Source organism: Fusarium sambucinum, chromosome I, assembly GCF_050947815.1.
Source record: "Fusarium sambucinum isolate potato_lamoka chromosome I, whole genome shotgun sequence".
NCBI lineage: Eukaryota > Fungi > Ascomycota > Sordariomycetes > Hypocreales > Nectriaceae > Fusarium > Fusarium sambucinum.
The window spans coordinates 7,006,015-7,023,815 of record NC_139294.1 but is presented as its reverse complement, the minus strand read 5'-3'; the positions used below and the strand labels follow the sequence as shown (position 1 = coordinate 7,023,815).

Sequence of the window (17,801 nt, the reverse complement as noted above, 5' to 3'; positions counted from 1 at the left end):
GGTTCCGGCTGCACGACATTGCTGTCCGGTCTTAGCCAGCGCTAAAACGAGACATAAGGCGGGTACCTGGATTGTTCCGGTTCGAATATTAACAAGTATTACACATGCCGAGATACTGATCCACTACTTGCAGTCACACTATCTCTCTTATTGATCATAAATGTTAAAGAGTGACATAAGCTAAGCTGTAATAGGATGGTTCTAGGAGAATCTTTCACATTATACCTGGTCAGTTGACAAGTACCTCTCGGTTCCTTCACACTTACACTTGTACAAGTATATTGCCAATCTGGAGATTTAATAGCGACTAGGTATGCAGCAACATCGAACGCGCTTAATTTATTTCAAGTATCGGGACTTCTTGAACCCCGATGTGGTGCAGTGTGTGTCTGAATAGGGGCATCAGTTCGTTAGACTTGCCTAAGCAAAACACTTTATCTTCTGTAAAAACTCCAGTATGTGTAGGGTAAATAAATTTCAAGGTAGAAGTTCAAGGATCATTATAATACCTTTTACTAAAAGCGAAAGAAGTCCATTCCGTTTGAGTACGTACTGAGCGAGTTTACCTCCTCGTCTTCAACTCTCTTATCGTATATTGACTGTAACTCTAAGCTGTTACCTTCGCATCACACTGCTTACACGTGAACATGTAAATCAGCACATGTCGTCGACAACACCCGGGTATAATATCCGAGCCAATGATAGTTGCAGCAACTCTTCCTCAACGGCCCTTTATGAACTCCGAAGCCCTTGTCTTGAGGCCTGATCATTCACATATCTTGATCATTTCTACAAACTGCTCACTGCTCAATGACCGTTTGGGCAAACCTCGTGTCTGTGATGTGACACAAGACACGCAGCGAGTATCAGTGATAACCGGGTATCACACTGCGCACTCAGGGATGGCGCTGTCAGAGGAACATGTCTGATGGGGAACAGCGGTCCTCTTGCTTTTCTATAGCTATGGCGTGCATGATCATCATACTGGGGCTCTCCGGCTCCACTTCTGTTGAGGTGTGAGTTGGCTAACGAGTATCTTCAAGTCCTGGCCGACCTGCACGATCGTAGTTAGCCTGAAGTGTCGTCAAGTTACATTGCTGCAACATCGGCCTGAGCAGACAGCTGAACCACGAGTTGTCATTGGCTGGGTTGCAAATTTTCTCGAGCTGGCGTGCATCTATAGATGGCATCATGCGAGATTCTTCTGCCCCGGCTGGTCAAACAGTGTGACGCCCAACTTTGACATGAGAAAAGGCGTACATCATGGGGGATACCTAACAGGGAACACACTTGACGTGTATAGCACATCGCTATCCTTCTTTTCACGTTACAACGCCCAGATGGGGTCCTCTTGAAGCTCGTTTGTACGACTCGGGCATCGCCAGGGTCGTCCCCTTGGCTGTTAGCCAAGCCGTAGTTCACCTTTTCCGGCTTCGTGACAACTTATTGCTCCAAAAGTTCCAGCCAACTGATTGCATAACATTCACCGGGATCCTTTGCTGCAGAAGCATGGTCCTTCCTGGTACCCGTTTCTTAGAGTCAGTCCCTTAATGTACCCGATATTGCCAGGTTTACTACCGATTAGGTAGGCAATTAATTTCAAGGTGGCTTTCAGGCTTATCCTTAACCTAAAAGGGTATGCAACCTCTTTATATCTCCCTAAACGACAGTAAACTCTAAGTCTCTGACACAAATATGTGAAATTGTCCGGACTCTCCAAAGCTAGCGCCTTGCAACTGTGACGGTCTTAATAGAACCGCTAGTCCCAACGTTCTTGGCACGTTCCTCCGCTGCGGCAAAGGCTCCGAGTCTCTAGGAAATGGGTCTTTAATTTCCCTTGACGCCAGAATGTTCTCACTAGCTGGGATCATTCATCTCGAGTAGTGATGAGGGCAAACGATTCGGGGACCCGGAACAGAAGCACTTGCAGCAGGGAAGTTCTCCAGTTGCCCACACCGGGACATACCTTGGGGGTGTGTTTTAGTCGGCCGCGGATTTCGTCTGGAGTACTTGCGGGATACTTCAAGTGCTCTGCATTTGAGGCAGCTGGGATGGCATCAGACCGAGGTAAGCCATGGTCTCGATGGAGGGTATACTCGTCCACAACAGAGAAGCAAGATAGACCAAGGAGAAGCACATTATGATACCACGTTACGACTAGGGCCCCCGATCGAGACATACCTGCGTTATTTGTCTTTGATATGTGGGATGTGTTGGCTCTAGAAGAAAGAGATCAACCTGATACCCATCCACCGTAAAGACCGCCCAACCAGCCCAAGCCCCACGCCTTGTTCCAGGCCATGATCATCTGCACAACTCTGACGCCAAATTCCACTTTCCAACGTGGAGTCTTTGTTGCAGCCCTGTTCGTGCAGTACATGTAAGTAGAAACTGACAGGGACCGGCCTACACAAACCAACAAGATACATAAGATTGATGAGCTGGTTACACATCCAATTCATCAGCACTTGCCGTATCTCTGTGTCATTGATGGAAATAAAGTGCAGAGTTGTGGACCTAACTCGCTGTGTGTGTTTGCTGTCCTATCCTACCTACAACTAACTCAAACTATTACGCCGCACACGCGATCCTCATCCTAGAAAACAAGCCATTATGCAACCATCAACAGTTGGACGCACCAATCTCTGATACCCATTAAGCAATCATCATCCAATACACCTGCTCATCCTGAACAAACTCGTTACCTCGTTTTTGATCATCAAGCCAATAAACCCATTATGCCAAAAATAGCCGCCCCTATCCCCATCGCCGCCGTCACATGAGCGGCTCCCGCAGTCTGAACGGACGTTGCACCATCCGTCTCGGTCTCCGATCCAGATACAGTAGTCGTTTCTACGAGTGTCAGCGAGGTGGTGGGAGATGAAACCTCGCTTCCTGGGACCCAAGTCTCCAACGGGGCTGGCACTACCGAACCCCCAACAGACGACACATACTCCTCGACAGTCGTGAGAGTTGACACAAACGTCGAAGATATCGTCTCGACGCTTGCAGACTCAGACTCAGTTGTGATTGAGCATGCTGCGCAACATTTGCCTGTCGCCTCAGAACAATCTGCACCCGAACTCACTGCCTCGACCGTAGTCAACTCCGTCCTCGTACCTTCGGCCACGACTTCTCCCGTCGACGTAGAATATGCCTCCACAAGAACTGTCTCTATGGTGGTCGATATAGTACGGAGCAGCGTCGCGGTTGACGGGGTCTTGGACTCCCATGTCTCGGTGATTGTCTTGGTCATCGTCACCGTAATGTCTGTTGTACAAGGCCCCGAGATGGGGACTTCCTCAGTCACCGACTCTGTCAATGTCTCAGTGGTAGACGATGTCTCGACAGATACAAAGGACCATGGGAGAGTCAACTTCGTCTTGCTTGGCAGGACGAATGTGCCTGTCACCTCTGGTACATAAGTTACCGTCGGTTCCTCTGCCTCAGCTGAACTCAAAGGGGGAAAACCAAGTTCGCTCGAAGCCAGCTCGCTCAAGGCCGAGGAACCAGGCTGCTCCCATGTCCAGGGAGACATATGCGTGGAAGTAGTCGAACATGATGTCGAGGTTAACAGGTATGGAGAAGTCAACGTCTCTACCGAAGGGATAGGAGTATTCCATATCGTGATGCACGATGTCATTATCGGCCATGGAGTAGCTACGGCAGCTTTAGACTCGCCACTCCTCCTGTTCATCATTAGCATGTACCTGGCTCAAGAAGGGGTCACTTACCAAGGGACAGTGACAAGTGTTTGACATGGCGGCGCGCAGATGATCGTCTCCGAAGCCTTCCCATATGTGGTGCTGTACTCTCGAGTAAACTCATCCGTGATGACCGTGAGTTTCTCCGTAATCGTAATGACACTGGGATCCCACTCAGTGACAGAAGGTACATCCTCGCCATCAGTAACAGAGCAAAAGAGACAGTCCACAGTCAAGACAGTCGTCGGCTCGGGGGCAACAGAGGTTGGAAGAGGAAGAACCTCGACAGAGAGGACAGGCTGTCTAGAATGAGGAAAGGGTATCTGAGCCACCGTGGTGGAAACAAACGAGGTCAAGAGGACAAAAAGAAGGCTAAAGGCGCCCATGGTGCAGGTGGAAGCAAAAGCCACTACTGTAAAAAGCTAAAGAGTGTATCAGCGTTCGGTTATTCAGTTCGTATCAGAGACATAAAACAGAACAAACAACCCCTGAGCAAACGGCAGAACTTCTTCCTTAAGTAGAGATATTAAGGCCTCATTGCACAGCGTTTCGTGGACGGCCGCTGGCTCGGGGATGACTGAAAAGATTCGAGTTTCTTATCACGTTGGGCATGAGCCATGTTTGCCTGTCTTGTTCTTTCTTTCTTTTCGTTTCGCGGAAACATATCACGGCATATTCTGTCAAATATGCAGTGATATGAGTCTACTCCAACCAAAGGCTCTGTTCTTTAATTACCGTGGAACCATTGGGTTGTACGGATAGGGGTAACGGCGTCTGGTGCAACTGCCTGGTGCGACTGGTTCAAACGAATAGGTTTAGGCTCTCATTCTTTCAACCGGCATTTGCGACGCGAATCAATTCCTGACCGACGGCAATGTGCAAGTTCAATTTCGCTGTAGGTCAAGGTTTCCCTGGGGCGAAGAAGAGGTTTGGGAGTGCAACGTTGATGTCGGTTGAAGTTGCCCAAAGGTTGATGAGTCCGTCTACACCGCTCTTCGGTTCTATGAGAAAGATGGTCAGAGAAGTACGAGCTTCTTTTGTTTCTAATTCAAGCTTCTGAGCTAAGAATTGATAAGGGAGACACAGATGTTGGTGGGTGGTGGAAGAATGGACACGTCGATGTTTGGGGTGAACCATTCATTTTGGCGACGAACAACGGTGCAGCTGTAGGATTCCCGAGATGATCTCATTCCGCCTACTTCTAGAGTCCCGCTTTTGGTTCATGTAAAAGCTTACAGGATTAATCCAAGCGAGCCGAGTCGATCTCAGACCCTCTCGCCTCTGCCTTAGCCAGCACAGCCTAAGCAAATCTCAACTCGGAGATACTTGAGCGATGCATGTTTATATCTTCTAACGGTTACTCCATTACCATTGCCTGTTCAAAACTATCATATAATCTCTCCTAAATAGCCCACTCAAGGTCTCGTTTATGTCGCAAGAGCGTTACTCGCACCCGTCGGGAAGACCTCCGAAATCTGAGATTCCCGTCCGAAACAGTTGCCGGATCTCATGTCTGACCTGTCAGTTAGACTGATAGTGACTAAGACAACTAGATGAGAATGTGTCGGGCCTCTGTCTATTGTTCTTTGATATTGGATGTTGAAAAGGGGATTGGCCTCGCTTTGTCTTCAGAGCTGGATCGACCATCGTGAGCAGATCCAGATTGAACATTGTGAAAGAGCTACTCCTGAAGTTTTTACTCACGCTTGACCCATCTTCTTATCCCTACCATTACCCCACGATGTCTTACCCTTATGGCTCAGGGGGGGATCGCAATGAGCCCTTCGTACATTGTGTGATAACAAGACTCGAATCGTTCGTTACGTGACAATAGCTTCTGTGGTCACTTAGGTGAGATGTCATTCGTAACATCCATTTCGGTTTTTATATTTGTACATGGGGGTTATAAAGACAGGAATACCATCAGATACTGCCCGAGAGTGATCTTGTGAAGAATCGTACAGGGAACTATTGAGTATCTTGTGATTGAGATGACGAGTTGACCGTGTTCGTATTTTGCCTCCTACGCATGATGTATTGTTGATGCTTCTGCTTGTATAATATGTTACTCATCTAACTAATCACATACTGGACTCTTCAGCTAGCCCGTCAAATGTTCCCCCTATAATATCTCCATACTCGCCAAGTGTAATATGATGCCACTTAAGCATGACCTAGGGCATGCCGCATACATGTCTTCCATGCCACAGAGAGGACGGTTCAAATTGAGATTGTTAGTTTAGACATATGTGTCAATTCTGATGCCATTGTGCCATAAGTCAACCCTTGGAACGTACTGGCTTGATCGATCCTTCACCCATTTGGTAGTAACAAGTCAACTGGTAAGTGGCTGGAACACACAGCAAGCCAAAAGCACAACGTTATGCAATAACTAATGCAGCCACTAAATTGGGCGCAGAAGCTGGCACTGGCATTGCCCTGCAGGTGTAGGTTCTGGCCTCGTGGTTCAGAGAGTCAGGCTGGTATGTAGACATTGAGACCTATCACTGCACCTTGACTCAGAGGCTGGCTGATTCACCAAGAACATGTCGGAAACAGAAGCGAATTTATGCCTTTTGGTTCAACCTTCCACTGAAATCCGTGTTGTCAATAAACCTACGATCATCCAGCCCACCGGCGTCTGGAAGGATGGCTGCTCCAAGCACCAGAAGCCATGGCCAAAGTACAACAGGCAGCGAGTTGAGATCGAGGCACCTCAAAGAAATATCAGGCTGTGATATCATTGTTCGTATCTGACACCTCGCGGTAATATCCGACGCCACAGCATGTTAACGGAGCAAGTTGTCAAGAATCTCGGGGGCTGGACGGTCACTTGTGGGGCCGTTGATGTCGATCCCGGCGCCGTCCACCGGTAAGTGGCTAGAAATGGCAGTTCTGAAAGTGCAGTAGACAGTGAAATTCGGTTGCGGTGGGCTCTTCTCTGCATAGTGACATGGCATGAGCGGAAGCCGTACTCGTAGGGTCCATCGTTTGGGACTCCAGAAGCATATCAGCACATTATGCGTTATCTCACGAGTTTACTCTGGAGAATACTCCACTTGCTCCAATAGCCTGTTTCCAATGGATCCCCCTAAATCCTTGGGGAGAGAAAAAATTGCACCTCTTGGCGAGGTCCGACACAGCCTGTGCGTTCATAAACAAGATTATCATGTCATGGTGATTCTAGACTAACAGGTATGGAGAAACAGAGAGCAGAGTCGCTAGTTGTTCTCGGGTTTTCGGTTTTAGACTGTTGAATCCACTGATCTGCGGCAGTGGTCTGGTTTTGATTATTGGAGTTTTATCGGCATATTGGGCCCAGACACGAGAGTGAAGGATCGTATTAGCAGACCCTGTAGATATAATGATGGGATGTTGGACCTGAGGCATAAATTATTGTTCAGCCATGGATCAAGACATTGTTGGGCTCCTCCTGATCGTGACGAAGAACTCACTGGCTTGAATCAACCCAAGAAACAGTGATGGTGAAAGCCTGGCCAGAGGTCTAGGGTAGCTAGATAGGCTGGCTGACTAACATTCATGCTCGTGACAACGGGATGTGATCTGACATGTACCTATGTATGTACTCTGTATGCGACGTTGCATTTTGGTGGACCATTCCATTGACATATGACAGATTTTCATTGCTTTCAGGGTTCACTTGAAAATTTATGTTACTCCTAGACTTTGAATATGATCTGATCTCACCTTACAGCCAGTTCTTGTCCAACCTACTACAAGCGTGGCTGTGGTTGCTGCGTCACCAGTCACCGCTCTCCCTTCTCAGGACAATCTTCAGCCTTGCCCAACAAGCTGAGCTGGCGCCCTTTCGGACCGACCGCAAAGAGACGTTGCTTCTTCGGGTCTAGTCTGGGGTTTAGCCCAAATACTGGAAACTGTGTTTCTCCAGGTTCAGCCAAGGGCATTTCCCCCTTGCTGCTGGGGTTTGTGGGTGATGGGTTGTATTAAGATTATAGCAATTAATTCCAACATTCAAAGCTGGAAAATATCGTCAGGCCCTGATCGACAAAAGACGCATCTACTAGCAGAGGCACGACTCATGCGCAAGACTTAACAAAACCCACTGAAAAGCACACGACGAGTGTTCCAAGTTCCTTCGAGAAAGACGCTAGCCACGGCCAGTCCGGCAACTACTGCACGATGAGGCCACGAACGAACACGCACAAGTATACAGTGTTTGTGATGAGCAAGTATAATTGGCTCATATCTCACACTGTGATAGCCCACCAGGTTATGGGAGGAACTTACTCGCTCGCACACCGTCCAGTCAACAACATCGGCGTCTTTTGGTGTTTGTAACCATATCGTGAAAAGACGGGAACACGTCTGGGAATAACAAACCCAATTATATTGAACTCAATCATACTAAACTCAATCGCTGAATACCTTCAATCACGTCAATTCATATTTCCCCATCAGCTGAGTTGGACGATCTCGGTACCAGTGACCTACCCCTTGCAACATATTACAATGCACAGAAGCTTGGATGATCCGATGCTATTACGGTGAGCCTTTTCCAACCATCGAATTTGTGTGTCACAGAGGGGTCGGTTAAACATGCTCAAACTCTTCATGCGTAGGCACGCTATTGTGATTGGGTTTATTCACAATAATTAACCTATAAGCATGGACAGGAGCAAACGCCTCAGGGTCATATCAAGCTTTATGATATGGAAGGCGGTTTAATCGTATCATCTCCCCTCTTTGCGGGGAAGGGACTGGGAACTTCCATCAGATCCACGTTGTTTCCCTTTTCAACATCGGAAGAAGCTGTTGGTGTCGCTGCGCATAGCAACGCGTACGTAACCTTGTTACCCCAGAACTAAGATTGATGCGTGATACAGCCGCGCAAAAACGCACGGATGGTCCTGTTTCAAGCGAGATGACAGCTGCACTGCGACTTCCGCATCAGATCTATCTATATACGTACAGTTGTACCTAGGATGGGTAGTACTCTGTACTGTCAAAGAACATCATTGGTTACCTAGGTATCCTGATGTTAGTCGTAATTGTGTTCTAGTATAAGTGAACATAAGCGTCGTGTTACGGCTTTACGAGCTACAAGGAGGCTGTGTTGCTTGAACACTAAGTTGATGGTCCATCAAAGGGTTAGAGATCCCTCAGGATGGAACTACAGTAGAGGATGCAATTAGACCTGAGAGTCGACCAATTTTTGGATGACACATAACTCTCATTCCATAGTAGTGGCGTTATAGCAGTCAATTGTAGTGCAAGTGCCAGATACTAACCTACGTGTTATTGTACAGAACCAGGGGCTGACCTAACGGAACCTGTCCAAGTTCTATAACATCTCGTTTATATTCTATCATGAAACAGCTGCATACTTGCGGTTACGCGTCATGATATCTTACCGTTACTGTCTACCGTTCCAACATGCATTCATCTTACTTTGCTAAGGGCCGAACCGTCGTATCGTCATCTGTACAGCCACCTAATAAATGACACCGAGATTGATGAAACGACAATATTCAACGTACGCATAATACAGATTGACTCTTTACCTGTTCATCCGTCCGCGCGTATATTGTAGGGCTGAGAGGTATCTGCTGTCTCTATCGTTTTGTAGATGATCTACTTATACGCGTATATGAAGCCCCACAAATTACTGATGGACTATGAATGGTCCAAAAAGAGTAGGCTCACTCACGTATAGGTATCCGCGTAAAGAAGAAAGACATTTTTTAATAGACATTTGTAGAGAAAGATGACAGTTGGGGAGGGGGAATTTATATGAAAAGACGAGTATATAGTTGAGCGTAATACCAAGACAATTCAAGATTGTTCCACTTCGCTCAGCTTCTATCTTTCTCTGCATCATAGCGACATTAAAACACCAAGCTTAAACCCCACCACCATCACCAAGAGCCTCACGACAACTCACTCACAATGGCGGGCTCAGATGCACCACAGGCTTATGTCTTTTACAACTACAACCCGAGCATGGTGGCAGCTGTCATATTTATTGTTGTGTTTGGCATCTCTTCATTATTACACACGTATCAACTTGCGCGCGCTCGAACATGGTACTTTATTCCATTCTTGATTGGATGTCTCTGTACGTTCCCCCCAAAACCAACAACTGGTGTCTATTAATCACTTACTTACTGATCGTTTAGTCGAATGTGTTGGCTACATTGGTCGTGCTCTCTCAGCAAATGAAGCACCCGACTTTACCAAAAACCCCTACATCATCCAGTCTATTTTGTTGTTACTTGGACCAGCACTGCTCGCTGCATCCATTTACATGGTCCTCGGTCGTCTCATCAGGCTCTTGGATGCGGGTCAACTCTCCGTTATTAGCCCCAAGTGGCTTACCAAAGTGTTTGTCACTGGCGATGTTTTGTCTTTTTTCGCGCAGAGTGCCGGTATGTGTCTTTCAAGTAACTCAGTCAAGGGATCTTGCTGACTGACTCTTATAGGTGGTGGTATGTTGGCGACAGCCAAGGACAAAGATGCTGTCAAGAAAGGCGAAAACATCATCGTCGGCGGTCTCATCATCCAGATCCTCTTTTTCGGCTTCTTCATGATTGTCACTCTCATCTTCCATGTCCGCATCAACCGCAACCCCACACAAAAGTCTCTGGAAATCGTCACTCCCTGGAAGAAGCTCCTATTCGTCCTGTACGCGGCCAGTCTGTCCATCCTCGTGCGATCAGTATTTCGTGTCGCCGAGTACGTCATGGGCAAAGACAGCGCACTCCAATCGGAGGAATTCTGGATCTACGTTTTCGATGCTCTTCTTATGAGTTTGGTCGTTGTCTCGCTCAACTGGTTCCATCCTAGTCGCGTGATCAATGGTGCGTTGGACAGGAAGCGGATTGTGAGTCAGGATGAGTATATGCTGGAGGGTCAAGAGGGACACCGCCAACGATACTCTCTGTCGCCTGCCCGTCCCAAGAATTGAGGAGGATTAATAGGCCTGTCTGGTGGAGAATATGCTTGAGGACAAGTATGGGCTTTAGTTGTAGACATAGTATTGGCTTAATAAAACTTCCTTTTGTTATAGAAGTGGGATGTCACTCAATATCCATGGGTCTAGCCTGTAAAGCTCATACGAGACAGCCTCAACCTTGTTACTGTTACATGAGGCTCAAAGTGGCTCTCTTTGCTTCAGGTCTAGGAAGTGAATTATGGAGATTAAGAGGCAGATGTTGTTGGTGAGACATTGAGATTGAAGTTCCGACGATGCGGAATTGTGTCGATTCGAAACCAAGGCGACCAAAAAGCAAAAAAAGTTGGTTCGGGGATTGTCTTTTTTCGGTAATTGGCGGGAACCTGGAACTAAGACGGGAATGGACGGTTCAGAACAACGGCTCTTATGCCCCGAAATAGTGACAATTGGCGATTGACAATTCAAGTCATATCATTTCAGTTCGTATCGTTTCGGCCTGAATTGTTTGAGAAACGTCAATGTACCGTGACGGAACGGAACAGAAGAAGCAAACATGAGATCTTTTGACGCATCATCTCGAGATGAGAGAGAGAGATAACGCGTGTCGGACCGACGTACATGCAAAAGACTTGCGATTTGCGTGAATTTCAGGTGCAGAAACATGTAGACTACAGGATCGTCGATGTAGATTGATTCTGTTAGGCTTCACCTCTATTCCATCACCAGTACGTACAGCAACCCGAGGTTATTTGTTGCCGGAGACTGGAGGCTGGCTGTGCTTAAGTTACACTGTTTTGAACTGTGAGAGCTGAGGGATTAGAATGGTCAAAGCGGAGAGCAGTCACTGAAGGTCGACGTGGCACAGTGTAAGGTAGCTTTTAGAGGCTTAGCACCCTAGCCTCCATGGCACTGGCACTGGCACTGGCACTGGCACTGGTACTGGTAGGTTGGTGAGCGCCATCTGAAATCAATTCGTCAAGGTATCGTTGCTTTCGCTTCCATTTTCAATTCCATGATTGCCATCATCAACTTGATTTGATTGTTTGGGAATCGATGAGGATAAAAAGCAACTGAATCTCCCTCTATTTACGAGTAGTACTTTGTACCAACCCCCTTCTATGATATTCCTCGTCCATGATTTTCAAGCACTGTGGTGGCTGCTAATTTCTTCCTCCACACCTTTCCTCTTTCAGCTCCCTCGCCCGTTCGGAAGTACGGTTGGCTGCGCGTTCCTTGGTCTTTGGAAAGACGTGTGGTACGAGTAAAAACTGGCTTGAAAAGTCAATCTCCACTTTGTTTCTGTGCCAAGGTACTTGCTACCCGCGATCCTCTTGTCCCACCTGCAGACCGCGCATCCACTGTCCAGGCACTGACTGGCTGGTACAGTACTGCAAAACTGTACTGTACCTCACTTGCTTGCAGCCGTCAACCTAAGATCCACTACGGGCAAGTCCACCACCCCGGTCGTTTCCTCGAAATCTCCTTCCCCTACAAACCCGCTTCTCACCTCATTCTATTCCTATTCCTACTCTTGCCTTCTCTCCCCGTCCCCGTCCCCTTCATCCACATTCTTTCTCCCCTGTTACAACCAACCCAACGACGGTTGCCAAAACACCACAACTCCGTCAACTCTTCTTGTACTCAACTAAAACAATATTGACCTTCCGAATATCGACAAACTCTACGCCTCTTACAATTCCTGGTCACCCACCCGAACGAGACCCCCCGCATTATGGTCCATCGCGAAAGGGCCGAATAACGCATGCACGCTCGTCTCGTCCCCTTCAATCTCCCCTCCCCGCCTGAATTCTAAGTCGCCCCGAATATACCTTCGAAAACGACATCTCTTGTCACGGCCGGCCACCCCCGCAAAATCCCCAGACTTTTGGCTCGCTGGCTTGCTTCCTCCCCGCGATCCGTCTGTCTATCATCCTGTCAACCGAGCATATATAACGCTCCGCCGACAGTATATCCTTCATCGACCTGGGAGCTTACCGTGCTCTAGCACTGTTCCCATCGCCTGTCCCGACCGTTATTAACCTAATCTTCACCATGGGTACCATTCAAAAGAGGGCCTGCGATGGGTGTCATCGCCGGAAGGTCAAGTGCGATTCCAACAGTCCATGCAGAAACTGCAATACTGCCAACATCCAATGCACGTACAATGCTATTCCTCAGAAGAAGGGCCCCAAGGGCTCGCGCGCCAAGGTCATCAGTGAACTTCGAGAGAACCAGCGCTTGACGAGTCTTCCCGTCAAGGTCCAGGCCAGAATGAACGGCGTTGTTCCTGATGCCATTACGCACCACAATCCAGTACCCGGACTGCTCACGGCCGAATTCGCAAAGAGCTGCGTCAACTTCTTCTTCGACAATCTTTACTCCAAACTACCCATCCTCGACCGAAATGCCATAGAAGCTCAGCTGCCAGCCATGGAGAGAAGCCCCGATACATACTGCTTATTCACTGCCATGTCCGCCTTCATGATGCTTCAGCCAGGCATGGGCTTTCCCACAGCCGATTACAATCTCCAGATGGAACCTGGCGCCACCATCGCAGCCAGTGCCATACTGCTCGACGAGTGCCTACGCGTTCGCAAGGGCTCCGACTATTGGGAACGCCCTACTCACAACGCCCTGGCCACCAATTTTTTCCTCTTCGCCATTCACTACACTCAAGAAGCTCATCCTTCCGCCTGGTATTATCTTCGAGAGGCCACAACCATGATCCAGATGTCAAACCAGAACAATGAGGAAAACTACTCGCAAGATATAGACTCCATCCGACGACGACGCCTGTTCTGGCTGTTCTTCAATGCTGAGCGAGCCTATGCCATTCAGCGCAATTATCCCCTGTCTTTGCAGGCAACTGTCCACATGGGCAATTATACTGATGACCCTACCGACTCTTTCAACCCTTCTATCCAGAACAACTTTTTCAACTTGTGCGGCGTCTTCCAAAACATAGACGACAATTTCCTCAATATTTGGAGACATCCATGCTGCCGCCTCGATGGCCAGACTATCGCTTCCTTGAGCTCGCAGCTCGCCAAGATGCCGTCTACATACCCTGCTGGCGCTGCTTACCAAGCTGTTCAAAACTGGCTTAAGAGTGTGGCGTGGCAGGTCAGTGGGGATTCTCAGGAGTCTATCGCGTACAAAATGTCCCAGTTGCTTTCTGGTTTCCCTAACCCGGGAATGTTGATGAACTCTGGCTTGGTAAGTTCTTATATCATGTTATCCCACATTTAGTTTTGTTCTAACGATCCACAGATCCCCAAACTACTCCAAGTAACTTCAGACTTGATTGTTTACCTGGCCAATGCGCCCCAGTCTCGCAACCCAACAACCCCTGGGCCCGACCGTCACCTTCAGCCCCTCCTGCGCATTTGTCTGGCCATTCAAAACGAGAACTACCAGTTCGTGCCTCTTTTGCTGAGCAAGATTAACGAATATCTCCCCTACGTCATCGACCCTACATTGTTAAACGCGCCAGAGAACGTTGCCGCCTATGGAATGTCTGCTGATATCTTCGACGGCTTCGGCAATGCTGGTATGGCCCAGATGCCTATGGGCGACTACAACAACGCCAACCTACCCATAAACCCTTATGAGCCCAAGTATGAGGATATGGGCGGCAATAGTCCTGATTCGCTCCCTCATTCCCACCATTCCCATCACTCAAACGGTTCACCATCAGGCTCTCAAATGGGCAATGAGATGTCTCAGAACTTTGTTAGCTCCCCTGGTGCCGTCATGTCTCCAGGCATGGACTACACCCCCAACATGGGTGGTTTCAGCATTTCTGATATGGTCATGGGCCCCCTCGGTGGCCCCGCCCCGCCAAACGGCATCAATATGCAGCGGCAACAGCAGCTAAACAACCAACCTCAGATGCAGGGAATGCCCAATCAGGGCATCAACGCCCCGCCAATGAACCAGAGTATGGGCTCGCTATACGGTGGTGTACGACAACCATCACGCCAGAGTAGCTTCAACATGCAAAGTCAGCCTCTGTCAGCAATGGGGTCAATGCCTGATGGAATGGATTTTAATACATTACCACCGCGGTGATGGCCCGGCCCAACTGCAGAGCTTGATAATGCTTGGCTGACCTACCGGGCTGGTACCGATTTTGGCGCATTCCTTCTTCTTCTTCTTATTCGCCTTTTATTATTCTCATAATCCTCAGGGAACTGAACCAATTTCGATTGCATGGCGGGCGTACTGGTGTTTTTGTATTATGTCATGGCTGCTGGAATTACAAGGGACGAAATCCTAGTAGATCTTTAGGCTGCTTATTTTTGTATCCTAAGACTTGGAGGTCAATCTTTCTGCTATCCACCAGCATGGCTACTTTAGGAGTTTTGGGTCTGGAAGAAGGACTGGGGGTTTCTTTTGTCATTTATGTTATGCCATTAAGAAGAGTAAAATCGGAGTCTTGTGGCATAGGTTACGATCTGTATCAAGCGGGACCCTTGTATGGCTAAAAAAAGGAAACGTGTTTCGATGGAATTACAATAGATACGGAATAAAACTTTACTCAATATTTTGACCCTTGCACCTTGAAAAACACCCAATTGTGAAGATTTCATCAGATGAGCAACTTGGCACTGCTACACATTCAAATTTAGAGCTGTGATGTATTTATATAATAAATGCTAATGGGTATTCTGTCTGGTATCTCGTTTTCAGTCGTTAAATCTTGTAGTCAAACGCCAATGTCAAAAACAAAACCCATCATAACTTCGTAATCCAATCTTTAAATCTTTCTCTTCCACGAGGTATCTTCAGTGCTTTGCGGTCACAGATCGAATGGCAAGCACCTGGATCCTCTCAGCGTACAAATTCATTAAGTGACAAACGGGATCTCCCCAGATAACTTCCCTCAAATCTTCTTCGCTGCAAGTTACCGCAACAACGCCCTCTTCGAGTCGCTCTCTGACGGTCTTGCGGTCCTTGGGTTTGGCATGGGGATTTCCCGAGCGCAGCACGACGATCCGGCCGGCGTTGCTGAGCGTGCAGGCGGGAACTTTCCACCTTGGTTTCTTCGTGCGTGAAGAAGAGCGCGAGCGCTGCTTGGATTTATTGTCCTTGTGGTGTGAGGAGGACGAGGGTGGTGGTGAGGAAAGCAAGTCGAGAAGGCTTTTAACGTAAGCTTTGTCGGCGCGGACGACAGGGTCACCCTCGTTTACAAAGCTGAGGAAGACGCTCTTTCTAAGAGACGGCGCGTCGGGTTTGGAGAGCGGGAGGAGAGATACTGGTGGTGCGCCAAAGGTTATGCAGTGGACTCTTTTAAAGTGCTCTGTAAGAACGTTGAGTTCGGATTTCGCTTCACTCGTTTGGGCGACCATGTGCGAGTACAGTAGTGAAGCAATGGCACCACCAGCAGAGTGCCCTGTAATTAGGAGACTATACGAAGACCTCGACGGATCTTCTTGTAGAAGCTGTCTCAGCCGCGCAGCGACAGGCTTGACCATCTTCTTGGCAACATTCAGGAAACCCGCATGGCACAAGTTGCCCGGATCATCGAGGAACTTGACAGGGCTGATGGGTACAGACTTGAAATTGACGGCCCAGTCCATGAAGCTCGCTGTGCCCCGGATAGCAAAGACGATGGTGCCGCGATTATCTACCGACACAGATTTGATGCAGGTTTGCCTAGGACCCGCGAGCCAGTCGGATGAGACGTGGGCGTCGCGTTCGGAGCCGGAGGGCTTTTCGTAGACACGTTGGGAGTACTGGGCAGCAAGACAAAGGAGAGGCCATGTAGGCATATGCCTGAACACGTTAGAGGAAGTCTAGGAGGTACAATGGTGACATGGTGTGATACGTACAGAGCGAGCGTGTGTAGGTCCATAGGGAGTTTAGAGTTTGCATATTGCTCAACTTTAGAAAAGTAATTGCCCGAAACTACTGATGCAGCAACATTGCAAGACTGCTTATCCTTGTGCTTCTTCTTGCTAACACCCTTGTCATTGACATGCTGATCCTGAACCGGAGCGCAGTTGAAGAGCTTGCTCTCATTGCCGCAGAGCTTCTCATGATCAATCAGCGTCATGATATCATTGAACCGATCATACATGGCATTTGTCGACTGTACAATCTGAGTGCAGCCGTGCCAAGCAGACAATCCATCGTCGTAGAGTTGTGGCGCCGCTTCTTTGGCCATATTGGCCATTGACCCTGTGAAGCGGTTCAATGATGAAGAGAAGTTTGGCTGCGAATGCATTGACGAGAGATTATGACTCGGCGGCACCAGAGCTTGAGATTGATGGTTGATGGTATGGTACTGAGGAGGATTAACAGGCGCGAGGTTTTGCGACGGCTGATGCGAGATGTGGTAGTGGTGGTTTACCACGACTGGCTGCTGGTAACCGTTCCAACTTGGCGGCGCATCGAGGTAACCGGCTGGCTGAAAATGCGGCTGAGATTGCGCTGCATGTTGGTTGCTGTATAGAGTCGTAGGTGGTTGAACAGGATATTGTTGCGATGGTTTTGGTCTTGGTGCCGACGGAAGGGTAGGACGAGCACCAGATTGATTGCCCGAAACAGGAGCAGGAAGAGCTGGACGATAAAGGTTTGGAGGGTCCGTTATCGAGGGTTTGTGTATTGAGGGTTTTGTGGTCTTTGTCTTTGAAGTTGACTTTTTTGACCTTTTCTTCTTTGAAGAAGAAGACGACGAAGCGAACCACCAACCCATGATGATATATGAGGTGGAGGAGGGTGAAGGGAGTAAGGATGTTTACATGCCAGGCAGGAAAGCGCCGTAGTCACACAAGGTAAGATAAGAATAGAGATAGAGGGAGAAAGGTGTGTGTATGTGTGTATGTACGCGCTCTATGGGGACGATTAAAAACAATAAACAAAAAGGTGGAAAAGCAGACGGCGAGAATCATGAATAGTCTCACACATGACCCGACCTGGCCGAGGCATGGCAGTGGAGGAAGATATTCTTAGCAGCTGCTGTGATTCAGTGTTTTCCTAGCGGGGTGCATTTCTCAGCCCGGTCGATCTTTCCCCTGTCGAACTGCAGAGAGCGTTAATGTTGAAGCAGTATTCTTCCATCAGTGGTTGAGACCTGCAGCACTTATTTTGTCTTCAAGATAAGAAAGCCCTTAGTGAACCTAACTAAACAAGCGAATGCATGGGTGGCGCAAAAATAC

At 48.2% G+C, this 17,801-nt stretch overlaps 4 protein-coding genes across 4 annotated transcripts; 2 read left to right on the top strand and 2 right to left on the bottom strand.

The window, feature by feature from the left end:
• Positions 1 to 2,719: 2,719 nt before the first annotated feature.
• FSST1_004967 (uncharacterized protein) lies at positions 2,720 to 4,090 on the bottom strand (the record flags this gene model as incomplete). Its single annotated transcript, XM_083231196.1, has 2 exons — positions 2,720 to 3,689; positions 3,735 to 4,090. 2 exons carry the CDS (start codon positions 4,088 to 4,090, stop codon positions 2,720 to 2,722), a joined length of 1,326 nt encoding a protein of 441 aa, XP_083088397.1.
• Positions 4,091 to 9,632: 5,542 nt separating this feature from the next.
• FSST1_004966 (RTA1 like protein-domain-containing protein) lies at positions 9,633 to 10,650 on the top strand (the record flags this gene model as incomplete). The annotated part of the gene is made up of 3 exons (XM_083231195.1): positions 9,633 to 9,801; positions 9,863 to 10,111; positions 10,166 to 10,650. The coding sequence occupies 3 exons, from the start codon at positions 9,633 to 9,635 to the stop codon at positions 10,648 to 10,650; spliced, it is 903 nt and encodes a 300-aa protein (XP_083088396.1).
• Positions 10,651 to 12,690: 2,040 nt separating this feature from the next.
• Positions 12,691 to 14,709, top strand: FSST1_004965 (uncharacterized protein; the record flags this gene model as incomplete). The annotated part of the gene is made up of 2 exons (XM_083231194.1): positions 12,691 to 13,854; positions 13,909 to 14,709. The coding sequence occupies 2 exons, from the start codon at positions 12,691 to 12,693 to the stop codon at positions 14,707 to 14,709; spliced, it is 1,965 nt and encodes a 654-aa protein (XP_083088395.1).
• Positions 14,710 to 15,425: 716 nt separating this feature from the next.
• On the bottom strand, positions 15,426 to 17,338 carry FSST1_004964 (Alpha/Beta hydrolase protein; the record flags this gene model as incomplete). Its single annotated transcript, XM_083231193.1, has 2 exons — positions 15,426 to 16,416; positions 16,473 to 17,338. 2 exons carry the CDS (start codon positions 17,336 to 17,338, stop codon positions 15,426 to 15,428), a joined length of 1,857 nt encoding a protein of 618 aa, XP_083088394.1.
• Between the last annotated feature and the right edge of the window lie 463 nt (positions 17,339 to 17,801).